The 14034-nt window shown below is 40.2% G+C and overlaps 2 protein-coding genes across 3 annotated transcripts in view; one reads left to right on the top strand and one right to left on the bottom strand.

The window, feature by feature from the left end:
* The window catches only part of cldn12 (claudin 12), a 120772-nt gene that overhangs the window by 16250 nt on the left and 90488 nt on the right, over positions 1-14034 (top strand). The window lies entirely within an intron of this gene.
* LOC131136839 (extracellular matrix protein 1-like) lies at positions 256-11752 on the bottom strand. 2 transcript variants are annotated; one of them, XM_058084121.1, is made up of 11 exons: positions 10520-11742; positions 9258-9314; positions 7137-7205; positions 7024-7074; positions 6858-6890; positions 6226-6500; positions 4216-4421; positions 2346-2613; positions 2070-2266; positions 800-887; positions 256-725 (listed from the first exon to the last, which is right to left on the bottom strand). In XM_058084121.1, the coding sequence occupies exons 1-11, from the start codon at positions 10587-10589 to the stop codon at positions 546-548; spliced, it is 1494 nt and encodes a 497-aa protein (XP_057940104.1). In that variant the 5' UTR covers positions 10590-11742; the 3' UTR covers positions 256-545. The 2 variants fall into 2 exon arrangements, with proteins under 2 accessions (XP_057940104.1, XP_057940105.1); XM_058084122.1 differs by lacking the exon at positions 6858-6890 and having other exon boundaries at positions 10520-11752.

The following is a 14034-nucleotide window of genomic DNA, read 5'->3' as shown; positions in this document are numbered from 1 at the left end:
TTCCAACAAGCCAATTAATAAATATGGAAATTGTAGTCTTGGACATTTTTGCTTTATTTTATGTTTATGTTGTATGAATTTGCAAAGTTTAATGAAATATTAAATTAAATATTACAAAACAAAACGTTTTTTATACATTTTAATTGACATTAACATACATGGCATTAAGTAATGATGAACTAATATTATGACTGTAAATAGTAATAGAATGTTTTGATAAAACAATTGCCTAAAAAAACACAGAATGAGACAAAATAAAAATTAAGAAAACTTTATTCCAACAATTTAAGTGTGATCTTGAATCAACCTTTATAATAAAAATAGTGGCACAATGACACAGAAATCAGTCTGATTAGCGTTAAAAAAGATGTTTATTTAGTACAGAACATGTGTGTGTGTGGAGGGGGGGCAGGGGGGTGTTATATAAAAAGATACAAATAATACTGGCAGTAGATGAAGCACAAACGTGTTCCACGTGATAAAAAAAGTGGGATTTGTGCAAGATGAATACTTTCTGTCGATTGGTTGCAAGCGTTAGTCGACGTTTAAATGGGACACCTTTTCTTCTTCTTCTGGTTGGAGACCTTGGTTGCCTTGGTGATGGCATCCATGACAAAGTCGGTGACGCACTTTGGCAGCTCCGGAGGAGCCATGCGGCAACAGCGGCGGGCGGCCGGCGGGGACGTCTTCCTCGATGAACACATCCTGGTGGACGTCTCCTCAATCTAGATCATAATAAAACAGTTTAATCTTTTATAGTTTAATACTCTTATTGTTATTCTCTAAACGGAGGCCTCACCTTCTGAAAAAAGCAAGAGTTGTGGTTTTCTGGTGACAGGGCGCAGCAATCGTTTAGAATGTTCTTGACAAGAAAGTCAGCAGGTAACCTAAAAGGCACATCAAAAGTGGACACATCATTCATCTCGTCCACTCGTGTCCGTCATCAAGACTTTAGTAACTGTGTAGCCAATGTATGAATGTTTTACAATTCTAAAAGTGCGACCCGTTAAAAGAGCTCATTAGTCCAAAATAAGTATTTTTGACCTTGATTTCAGATAACTAATCTTGAAAAAACTATCTTTTGATGCTTGTTGAGGTCTTACTGGGTCTACTGCAGCATTTGTGTAGCTTAACAAGCTGATTTCTACAGAAGATTCATTCATTAATTTTCTACCGGGGGTGCTGGAGCCTATCCCAGCTGTCTTTGGACAAGAGTGTGGGGTACACTCTGGACTGGTCGCCAGCCAAACAACCATTCACACTCACATTCATATCTATGGACAATTTGGAGTCGCCAATTAACCTAGCATTCATTCATTTTCTACCGCTTTTCCTCACAAGGGTCGCCGGGGGTGCTGGAGCCTATCCCAGCTGTCTTTGGATGAAAGTCGGGGTACACCCTGGACTGTTGGCCAGCCAATCACAGGGCACATATAGACAAACAACCATTCACACTCACATTTATACCTATGGACAATTTGGAGTCGCCAATTAACCTAGCCGGCACGGCGGTCTAGTGGTTAGCGCGCAGACCTCACAGCTAGGAGACCAGGGTTCAATTCCCACCCTCGGCCATCTCTGTGTGGAGTTTGCATGTTCTCCCCGTGCATGCGTGGGTTTTCTCCGGGTACTCCGGTTTCCTCCCACATTCCAAAAACATGCTAGGTTAATTAGCGACTCCAAATTGTCCATAGGTATGAATGTGAGTGTGAATGGTTGTTTGTCTATATGTGCCCTGTGATTGGCTGGCCACCAGTCCAGGGTGTACCCCGCCTCTCCGCCCCAAGACAGCTGGGATAGGCTCCAGCATCCCCCGCGACCCTTGTGAGGAAAAAGCGGTAGAAAATGAATGAATAATTAACCTAGCATGTTTTTTTTTGGAATGTGGGAGGAAACCGGAGTACCCGGAAAAAACCCACGCATCCACGAGGAGAACATGTAAATTCCACACAGAGATGGCCGAGGGTGGAATTGAACTCGGGTCTCCTAGCTGTGAGGCCTACACGCTAACCACTCAACCACCGTGCATCCCACTATAGAAGATCTTGTGAGAAATGACTCTTTCTTACACTTTCTTGATGATCTTGCGCGCCTTACAGACTTTCGGGGCGAGGTCTTCGGCGGACAAGGTCACGTTGTATCGCGGGTCAGGAGACAGCGATTGGAAACAGTGGAAGCGATCGCCGCCATTGGCGCCACGACAACAGTTATGGTTAGCCTTGCCGCCCTTCTTGCTGGAGCAAAACCTGTTGAGCTCGGCACGCCACTGACGTACACGCATCAAATACGAGACAGACGTTAAAATCGACGTTATTATGAATATTCAACCGTCAACGGTCTTCTACCTTATGCTCGGCACACGTGACGACGTCCTGCTTCTTCTTGCAGCACTGTTTGAATCCCTTCTCCACGCGATTAATCATCTTGGCCTGACGAGCCAGCATCTCGTAGCCGGTACCCGGGAGGCACTTGAGGCTGTACAGGGGGCGCAGCTTCTGGTTGCGACACAGCCCTTCCACATTATCCTCGGTGGGTCGACCGGGGGGGAAGATGAAGTCACCTTTCGGGGGAGTAGGCGGCTGTGTTCCTCTGCTGCTGGCGCTCTGCTGAGTCCTGTCGAGTAGAAGTCATGCACAAATGTTTATTTTCCGGTACTTGTATTGGTATTCCTGCATCTAGGGTTATCGTCACACATTTTTATCTTGGCTATGGAGATGCAGATGGTGGATTTAAGTCATTTTAGTCATCGTGCTTCGAACATCACGCCCCTACTCTGTTGTTGTTTTCAAAAATTAATTTATAAATGATGGCTGTTTTGTGGTTGAATTATTTTTTATCTATTATTTGTAAAAAATATACATATATATTTAACTAAATTGTACTTCCTGTCCTAAATTGAGTATTTCAAGCATAAAAAATGCTGACTGAACAAACTAAATGAACTAAAATACAAGGCAGATGTGCCAGAGTGGTGAATGTAGTACTAAATCTGGCCACTAGGTGTCACTAATTATTAGGTGAGACAAGCACCAGACATGATAGACACAACAGGCATTTATTGCAGGTTGAAATGATCAGACACAATCATAACAACAACATAATAATCATAATAATATGATTGCTACTCTTGGGGCCATAACCCACGACAAGCTAGGACTCAACTCTGAACCTCTGATGTCACTTCCTGTCCTCCACACATCATGTCAAGGTGACTATAGGGGTGTTATTTCATGTCTGGAGGGCTCTAGTAATGTTAAAAAAAAACATATTTAGGTCATAAACAGGTTTTATACGGCATAACTACGAAAATATTAACTCATTCGCTACCAAAGACATATTTATACGTCTTTCATGTTTTGTGTTTTTTTAGAAATGCTCAAAGCGGTGATGATGCTTAATAATTGACACATTTCTTAGCTACCTCTGGAGTGTTAAGTTGCTGTGTGATGAATATAATGACTGTTACGGTATTGAGTAATTGACGACCTCCTGACATTTCCATTGGGTTGAAAAGATCGAAGTGAGTTTTTTTTTTAAATAAAAATTTTCACGTACTTGTACACGCCACAATATGCCATTTTATGACGTAAAATTTTATTATAATTAATTTGACAATTCAAATTATATTAATTATATTATTAATTAAATAATTTTGATTTAATTAATAATTAATTTGATAATTTTAATTATCGTTGTAGTTGCACATCCAATCGTTTACCACAAAGATATTTCCCTTGCGTATTATGGATAAAAACATATTTCCATCTGCGATTAAATGTGATTAATTGAGTTAACTATGGGGAAATGTGATTAATCATGATCAAATATTTTAATCGATGGACAATATATCCAAATTCGTGTCAAAGTGAAAGTTTTGCTTGAAATGTATCTTTGCAAAATGCCTTTTTGATATTTTGCAGAAACTTATATTTATTATTAAGAAGCTAAAACAATGTCAACTTAAGCGGTTGTCGACATAACCCAAAGTGGTCATTGCTTTCATTTTTACCGTTTTTTGCAAAATGGAAACGGTTGCATTTTGTTAATAACAGCTGAGCAGTTCATTTGATTTTTTTTTATAGATTTTTCCATAACCACAAATCTGCTTCTGCAAAAATAAGTTAGTGATAATGTCGGCGTTAACAATATTCCAAACCAGCACCCCTCTTGGCTCGGCTTAAGCGGGCTCCACCGTGCCGCTACTTCCCTCCATACCTGTGACAAGTCTTTCTGTCAAAGCTGAAGTCAAAGGTTGCGGGAAGCGGGACCACCGGCAACGCCTCTGTCGGCTCGTAGCTGGGATTGTGAGCGTCGTTTTGGAAGCAGAGGAGCCTCTCGCTGCCCGTCTGTCTGCAGCAGTGATAAAGTCGATCCTTCACGGATGAATCCTCCTCGCAGAATGTTTCCACGGATAGCTCCCACTAGGCAAGCAGAGGTCATATAAAAGCATAACTGAAAGTCAGGATGTGTGCGGGTCACATGACGTGTGGACGGATGAGCCGACGTTTAGCGAAAACACTCCATTCAAAACAACCCTTAGCTTGCCTGTCGCGGGGCCTGTCAAGGCCTGTGTGCTATGTCTGCCTGGGTGCTGGATGACGGGCTTATCAACAGCTTCCCTTTAGCTTTATTGAAAACATGCAAGTACCATCAAGTTGGGAAGGATCCTTTTTGGGTGTAAAAACACCACAAAAGGAATTAAGGAATGAGAGGTATGCTATGTACACTATTGTATTACTATGCCATCATGCCTACACCAATTTGCACCAGACTTGTCTGTTTTTATCCGCCCGGGGGTGAGGGTGTGGGGTAATGGTTCCAGACCCGACTGACTCAAATCAATTTCTGCAATTCACTGTTAACAAATGAATATTTTCATAGTTAGAGCATAGAAAACCTGTTTATGACTTTCTAAATATGGTTTTTAACATTAGAGCTCTGTAGACATGAAATAACACCCCTACAGGCACCCTTGTACTCCCATTACTCATTGTTTACACCACATTGCAACTCATTAGAGCCCTGTAGACATGAAATAACACCCCTACAGTCACCCTTACACTCCAATTATTCATTGTTTACACCACATCGCAAATTCTACGCCGCAGGGACACGAGACGACCCATTAGAGAACTGTAGACATGAAATAACACCCCTACAGTCACCCTTACACTCCAATTATTCATTGTTTACACCACATTGCAACTTCTACGCCGCAGGGACACGAGACAACCCATTAGAAAACTGTAGACATGAAATTACACCCCTACAGTCACCCTTACACTCCCATTATTCATTGTTTACACCACAGGGACACGAGGCGACCCATTAGAGCCCTGTAGACATGAAATAACACCCCTACAGTCACCCTTACACTCCCATTATTCATTGTTTACACCACATCGTAACTCCTACGCCGCAGGGACACGAGACGACTTATTAGAGCCCTGTAGACATGAAATAACACCCCTACAGTCATCCTTACACTCCCGTTATTCATTGTTTACACCACATTGCAACTCCTACGCCGCAGGGACACGAGACGACCCATTAGAGAACTGTAGACATGAAATAACACCCCTACAGTCACCTTTACACTCCCATTATTCATTGTTTACACCACATCGCAACTCCTACGCCGCAAGGACATGAGACGGCCGCAAGCTACCTAACTAACCAGTTATTTCTCCTAAACTTAAGAAGCCAAAAACTTACCACTTCCACACAGAACATGAGGAGAGCCTTTTTTCACTCTGCCACGTCATGTAAGGTAATGTCTGTAATGTTTTAGGGTAATGTTAAGGTAATGTCATGTAAGGTAATGTCTGTAATGTTTTAAGGTAATGTTAAGGTAATGTCATGTAAGGTAACGTCTGTAATGTTAAGGTAATGTCATGTAAGGTAATGTCTGTAATGTTTTAAGGTAATGTTAAGGTAATGTCGTAAACAGCAGTCGGGCCGCTCTTTGGACACCCCTGATTCAAATAATAATTACCGTATCGATCCTAAAATAAGACGATTTTCCCCGAAAAAAATGCCTGTGTCTACCGATTGACACACGGTCTGTCCTTAAAAAATACATGTCTTTAAAAAGGAGGTGCTCTTTTATTCAGGTCAATACGGTAATTGTTGATCAGGAACATGCAGTCAACCCCTTAGTCTTGTTTGGTATGTTCACCCTGCTAAAGTGTGCGTAAAAATCAAATCACAGCTGTGAAGACTCACCGCCTGCGTGGCGCAACACAGCGTCACCTCCCTCCCCCACGTCTGGTTGCCTTTGCAGCATGTGCTAAACCACGCCTCCGCGTTATTGACAGCGCTCGCCCTCCGCCGCTGCTGGCCGAATCCTGAACTGGGGAAGAACGAGTCGGGGTAGCGAGGACGAAGGTCTCCATTGAGACAGAGGGCTTCCAGATTGTCGGAGGTGGGCTGGCCGAGCGGGAATTGAACGTGGTAGTCCAGCATGGGAGGGTGAGAACGGGGGCCAAAACCTGGGTGACCTTGGAAGAAAAGAGGGACTCATCAAGTTACCTGCTAGTTGAGGTTTACTGATGGAAAAATTAGAAAATTATAAAAATAATATATATAATATTATTATATAAATAAATAATAAATAATATACATAAAATTATAAAATAATTAAATTATAATAATTAAAATAAAATATAAAAAATAATCATATAAAATGTAAAATAATAATAAATATAAAAATAACATAAACACATTTGGGACAACATTTGGGTTTCCAAAAGAAACCTTTGAAATCCAAACCAATTAGAAAATGTCTGGAACGGATTGTGTTCCACATTAGAGGCTCCACTGTAACTAAAGTTGAAAAGGTGAAAATAGACACGCACGTCCTCGAGGTGACATGGCTCCCGGCCTGGAACCTGCACCAATAAAAGGCTTTATCAGTGACAAAAAATGACATTTGACTTATGAAATATGTCCAGGGGTGTCTAGCGTGGATGGTGCTAAGGGAGGCACCCCCGATGCTGTATATATATCATATAAACAACTCACCTCTCCCTCTCGGGGTGTCCAAGATATCAGGCTCCTGCTCCACAGCAAACTCTTTGGGAGAAAACCAACAGTTGAAATAAAGGTTAGAATGAAGGTCAAAGTCAAAACTGCACCTTTTGGATCAAGGAGATCTGTCAGGTCCGCCTCTTGCTGCATCACAAATGAATCTGGTGACTGCATCTCTGGAAGACACAGGATGTTATTGTTATTATTATTTTTTTTATTCCTTTTTTCGCTCTGGCACGTCGGATATGCCATGGCTGACTTCATGACGATATGCAGTGTTAAGGTAATGTCATGTAAGGTAATGTCTGAAATGTTTTAAGGTAATGTTAAGGTACTGTCATGTAAGGTAATGTCTGTAATGTTTTAAGGTAATGTTAAGGTACTGTCATGTAAGGTAATGTCTGTAATGTTTTAAGGTAATGTTAAGGTACTGTCATGTAAGGTAATGTCTGTAATGTTTTAAGGCAATGTTAAGGTAATGTCATGTAAGGTAATGTCTGTAATGTTTTAAGGTAATGTTAAGGTACTGTCATGTAAGGTAATGTCTGTAATGTTTTAAGGTAATGTTAAGGTAATGTCATGTAAGGTAATGTCTGTAATGTTTTAAGGCAATGTTAAGGTAATGCAATGTAAGGTAATGTCTGTAATGTTTTAAGGTAATGTTAAGGTACTGTCATGTAAGGTAATGTCTGTAATGTTTTAAGGTAATGTTAAGGTAATGCAATGTAAGGTAATGTCTGTAATGTTTTCTAGTTATCTAGCGTCCTACCGGGACCCATCTTAAGGGTTTGGGGAATTGTTACGTGACACAAAACAAGGTCATGGTATTGCAGTAACCTAAAAAAATATATGTTGAGACAGGTCCTACAGTCATCCTTACACTCACGTTATTCATTGTTTACACCACATCGCAACGCCCACGCTGCAGGGACATGAGACGGCCGCAAACTAGCTAACTAACCATATAAAAACTTACCACTTCCGCACACAATATGAGGAGAACCTTTTTTCGCTCTGGCACGTCGGATATGCCATGGCTGACTTCATGACGATATGCAGTGTTAAGGTAATGTCATGTAAGGTAATGTCTGTAATGTTTTAAGGTAATGTTAAGGTAATGCAATGTAAGGTAATGTCTGTAATGTTTTCTAGTTATCTAGCGTCCTACCGGGACCCATCTTAAGGGTTTTGGGAATTTTTACTTGACACAAAACGAGGTCATGGTATTGCAGTAACCTAAAAAAATATATGTTTAGACAGGTCCTGGCAAAACATGGGAAAAGTGACCCCTCTGAAAAGTAGTGTCTTAGGATATTATTGGTTTCTTATGGAACTCCCCCACTACCCCCCCCCCCCCCCCCCCCCCCCCGTCCCACCCAATGAGGGTTTTGGAATTGTTGCGCCACTCAAAAAGCGTTCATAACAGCAAACAAAAATTCATTTTTAGGAGGTCCTGACAAAAAATCGGAAAAGCGACCCCTCTGAAAAGTAGCGCCTTAGGCTATTATTGGTTTCTCCTCTCATCAGGGTTTTAGGACTCTGTCGTGGCACAAAAAGGGCTCATGGCAGCAACCTAAAAAAATATTTCGGGACAGGTTCTGACAAAACACCGGGAAAGCGACCCCTCTGAAAAGTAGCATCTTAGTCTATCCTACCTCCGAACCCCTAATGGGGGTTTTACAAATTTGCCGTCTCACAAAAAGGGCTCATCGCAGCAACCTAAAAAATATATATATATTTTTTTGGACATGTCCTGACAAAACATCAGAAAAGTGACCCCTCTGAAAAGTAACATTTTAGGCTATTATTGGGTCCCGGTGTGGGGCCCCTAATGAGGGTTTTAGAATTTTTGCGTGACACACAAAGGTCTCGTGACAGTCACGTTAAAATAATATTTTGGGACAGGTCCTGACAAAATGGTGGGAAAACGACCCCCCTGAAAAGTAGTGTCTTAGGCTTACTGGGTCATGCCAGGGGCCCGTGATTAGGGTTTGGAAATATTTCTGTGACACAGAAAGGGGCTTATGGAAGCCACCTACAAAAATTTGAAAGAAGAGCTAGAGGTATAAGTGCTTATCTTGTTGTTTTATAAAATTTGAATAAAATGCGCACTAATCACAAAGCCCTGTCTCCAGTGTTGGTGCCTGCTCGCCAATATCCCGTGCGTCTCCTAATTGTTCCTGGCAACGACTCAGCGCTCAGATGTGAAAACACTCCCCGAGGCTTACCTTGCATGATGGCGTCGAGGTCAAAGGAGACCTCACGTTGTTCCATGCTGCGCTCATCTGGAAAGTTGGGAGCCAAGCAAGAGAGAAAGAGAAGAGCAGAGAGTCAGACGGTTACGCAACCGAGATGTTTTGTTTTGGCGTCAAAATATGACAGGCAGACAGGAAGAAAGTACTTATCTTTGACAAAACACGTTTCATGTACCCATATTAAGTGTTTTCCCCAAACCTATGTACAGTATTTTTTAGTATTTCATCTGTATGCTACTAAAATGACATTATTTTTTTAACATACTGAGTTTATTTTTGTAAAATTGCTATTTTTTCATTTTTGCTGTTGTTTGATTTTATTCTCAGAAAATGAAAACTAATATTCCAAAAATTACTTCATTTATTTATTACCTTATTTGTTGTTGTTTGTTTGTCATAATATTCTGACTTAAAAAAAAAACTTTTTGCTTGTAAAAATACATTATTTTTCCTCATAATATTAAAATGTTATTCTGGTAAAGTTTTTCTAATTAGCCTTTTCTTAATATTTTTACTTTATTCTTGTAAAATGACTGCTGAGTTTAGTTTTCTTGTTAAATTCTATTTTTTATAATGTGCTGTGGGCTCCAAATGGCCCCCAGGCCACACTTTGGAAAGCTCTGCTTTAGTTTACAATCCACTAAAAATGGATTTTAACAATATTAGAGCCCTCTAGGCATGACATAACACCCCTATAGTCACCTTTACACTCCAAAGTTGACTTTTAGCTGGATTACGGTCCCAACAGTGTGGAATATATTTGAAATACACAATTTCAATGTGGCTTTTGAAGAGTGAATAAATCACCCCTGCATTGAATTAAAAATTAATTAATTATCATTTTTTTTCTATTAACTCAAAATGTCAAAAAAAAAAGTCAAGTAAAATTTGTATGTACTGATGAACACATTAACTGAATATAATATAGTAGTATAGCAGCTATATTTTTGGTACAATTATATTAGTATTTAGAAGCTGTAGTATTACAGTAAACAAACTGTAAAGTGATAACAATATACAGTAAATACCAATACATAAGTTTTAAATTAGATTTTAATGTATGTAATGTAAGAGTAGAGCTGTCATTTAAAGAGTATTTCATAAAAGTAGCATATTTATATTTAGAAGTGTTAAAAGTGTCCATTGGCTAATCAAAATGGAGGCCGGTCATCTGCCAGAAAGCAAACACACAACAACTATCTGGCGAAAGATAAACAAAAAATAAGTCGACTTACCCTTAGCCGCCGAACCCAACAGAACCAAGAGTGACACAAGAAGGTGGACCAGAACCCAAGAGGAGCCCATGGTGGGTTCAAAGTGTTAGCCCCGGGCGCGGTGAAGTCAGTCAACGGTAAGCCGACCTCGAAGGCTTACTGGACGGGTCAGACACGCACACGAGCCCGCTGGTGTAAAAGGATCCGACAGACGCTGCGGTTGTCGTCCTCTCTCTGAGCAGAGGCAACACCGGAGCAGCCGTTTTATTGACTCGTTGGATCATTCCACCGTGAGATGAGGCGGGGAGAAGACGGGGAAGGGGGGAGAGAAGGGAGGGAAGAAGTATTTGGACATGACTCATGTGTGATTAAATCCTGCATGCCTACTGTTATGGCAACTTATGGCTTATCTACATGGGCCACAACTCGTATGGACATGACGGACACTTCCTGTTTACATTACTACTATCTACATGTGCGAGTCATGAACGAGTCGTTGTTTTATTTTAAACTAAATCGGGACTCACTGGTACTCCTTCCCTGCTACAGTTAGCTAGATAAAAAATCAAACCAGGTAACGTGTCAGGGTGTGATTATAGCGAGGTTGGTGTTTGGAAGTTGTTGGCCATTTTCGAGGCATGGGTCTTAGAATTCGGGTGAATTGAGTACCCGATTCACAATTTACTGCAAACTGGTATCAAGTATCCGATTAACTTCAACTCGAGTCAGTCAAAGAAATCGAGTTTCTACCGAGCTTGCCAACTCCTCTCAGTCGCAAGGTGTCCGTTGGCTGTACTAAAAGTAGCCAGAAGTCTTAATTCATTGACTCTCATTAGTTCAGTGGTGGGAGAGACCCGATTTCGGATCAATTTGCTTTAAAAATGACAGTTATAAGCAACAAATTTGTTAATTTTCATCTCCAGTAACACCTCGTCTCACTTTCACTGCCATTGTTTGCTCACGAAGAAGGATGCTAATAAAGCAACGATAATAAAGCAATTGAGTTGACACTCCGGCCAACAGCGCCCCTAGTGATTCATCAGAGCATTACACGCCTAGAAATCTAAATTATATGAGGAAAAAAATAAAGTCATTTTAGTAGCATACATTATGAGAAACAACATAAAGTCCATATACTGTATTATGGGAATAAAGTCATAATTACGAGAAAAAAACATTTAAGAAAGTTGAAATAGTTGGAAAAAAACAGCAGAAATGGGAAAAAACAACTGTAATTTTAGAAGACTAAGGCAAAACTATTAAGAGAAAAAAATGTCATTCTAATGACACAATTTACAAGAATAAAGTCATACCATTATGAGGAAGAATAACATCCTTTTAGCAGCAGAGAGCTGAAATATTTTAAAAAGTTTTAATATTATGAGAGGCAAACAAAACAAAATGCAGTTTAAATTTTTGGGTAATTTGGTTAAAATATTTTGGGAATAATCTTTTTTACAAAGATTATGTCAGGAGAAAGTACAAATATATGGAAAATTTTAAAAAAAGATCAAAGCTGGTACTAATAAAAGGTCTTTTCACCTACACCACAAAGCTGAGATGCATTAAAAAAATATATACATATATATAAAACTTCATAGCATATCTACATGTGTCTACATTGCATCCTTTGACTTTTCTCGATGTCTTTTTCCCACCTCCATGGAGTCCTTCATGGAGACAGACGCTCCACTGCCCTTGGAGGCCTTCAAATTCCTTCTTATCACGGGCCCAGGGTCAAGGTGACCTTGTAGATTAAAGTAAGAGAATCTGACGGTGACCTCCAAACATGAGAGCAGACAGCGTGTAGCGCTCAGATGCTTGCGAACACGTTATTTGCAAATCGCCATTGTCTCACAGCCGTGCAGCGACTACTATGCTAACTAGTACTTGCAAAATAATGTCTGGTACTCTCAGCAGTTGCGTGAATAAGAACCTGATTTTCATTTTTTCAGGGGGTGGGGTTGCCGATGATCACAGTAAAATGATGCAAGATATTTCAGTCATCGACAGTTTCTGCCGAATTTATGTTACAACATGTTTGTTGTAACATAAATTCCCTCTTTAAAGCACAAAACATAACAGCTGATGAACTGGAGCAAGTGATAACTGGAGCGAGGATGCTATTTCTGACATTTGTGAAAGTGAAAAACATCTGTGGGCTTACCTTTGACGTACATGCATTCTATCCTTCTCCAGGAAAAGCTCTCATACTTTGTTGTAAAAGTCTGGTCACCTTCTGTTGAGCCCGGATGTACAGCGGTGTGAAAAAGTCTTTGCCCCCCCTCCTGCACACTTAAATGTTTCAGATCATACAACAAATTTAAATATTGGCCATACACATGAACACAAAACTGGATCTATCAATGTGGAAAAGTCATTTTTTAAAGCTTTGGGACTCCAGCCAACCACAGTGAGAGCCATTATCCACAAATGGTGAAAATATGGAGAGGCGAACTTGGCCAACCAAAATGAACCCCAAGAGCGCAGGGACGACTCATCCAAGAGGTCACAAAAGACCCCACAACAACACCAACAATAGGGCAACAATATGGTGATGGTAAAATATGGTGGTGGTAGTGTGATGGTCTGGGGTTGTTTTGCCATTTCATTGATTCCAAGACATTCATTAAAATGTCTTGTATTATTGATGCTGTGATATTTAAATCTACCGGACACTTTAGGTGAATTTGAAAGCATCGCCAATACCAGCCTGATTTGTACTCAATATGGGATCACATTACTACTTTCAAAAAGTCAAACATGGCAAATTGTTCAGCTTTATCAGTCGCCAAAGTAACACTACAACGTTTACTTCTTGCCATAGAAAAAAAAAACATCTGCTTCTTAATCATATCCTGCGTGACTCACTTTTTTTTTGTCGGCATGACAACATGTGTTGACTGCGTAACTGTCCGAAGTTTGGAATAGTCCAAAGGCTGTGGGAGGATCGCGTCCAACTCCTATCAACATTTCGTAACATTTTTTGTTCAAACAGAACGTCAAAACAGAGAAGCGGTGAAGACGTTTCCTTGCAGTCTCAGCATTTTATTGACTTCATGGTGAAATTTGCACACAAAGAATGTTGTGTTTTTCTGCACTTAATGCTAAAAGCAAAACAAGTTTTTTGTTGTTGGATTTTAATTTAAATCACATTTGCGGGACCTGCCAATGCAAATTGTGATATATTTTATATATATGTATATATATATACAGTGTGCATCACAACATTGCTGTACTGTGGAGCTACAGGAGGTTACTATTGGGGTCAGCATCTTCTCCGAGCCATAACGTACAAAATAGCTTGAGGTGTTTGCTACGGAGCCTGATCACTGTCATTAAGTCTTGGCAAGCACTGAAACTGAAACATACAGAGCCCCCAAAGGGAAGTGGGTGATGGGAAAAAAAAAATTACAAAATAAATAAATAAAAATTTTACCCATCAAAATAAATTTCCCTATGTTCCCTAAGGGGCTCGGTCTTTTGTTTACATTTTGCGGTGACACTATGTTTATTTTTTTCTGGGTCTTTGTCTT

This window comes from Doryrhamphus excisus, chromosome 10 (genome assembly GCF_030265055.1).
Source record: "Doryrhamphus excisus isolate RoL2022-K1 chromosome 10, RoL_Dexc_1.0, whole genome shotgun sequence".
NCBI classification, from domain to species: Eukaryota; Metazoa; Chordata; class Actinopteri; order Syngnathiformes; family Syngnathidae; genus Doryrhamphus; species Doryrhamphus excisus.
Note: the sequence above shows the minus strand (reverse complement) of the source record. Positions and strands in the feature narration are given on the sequence as shown.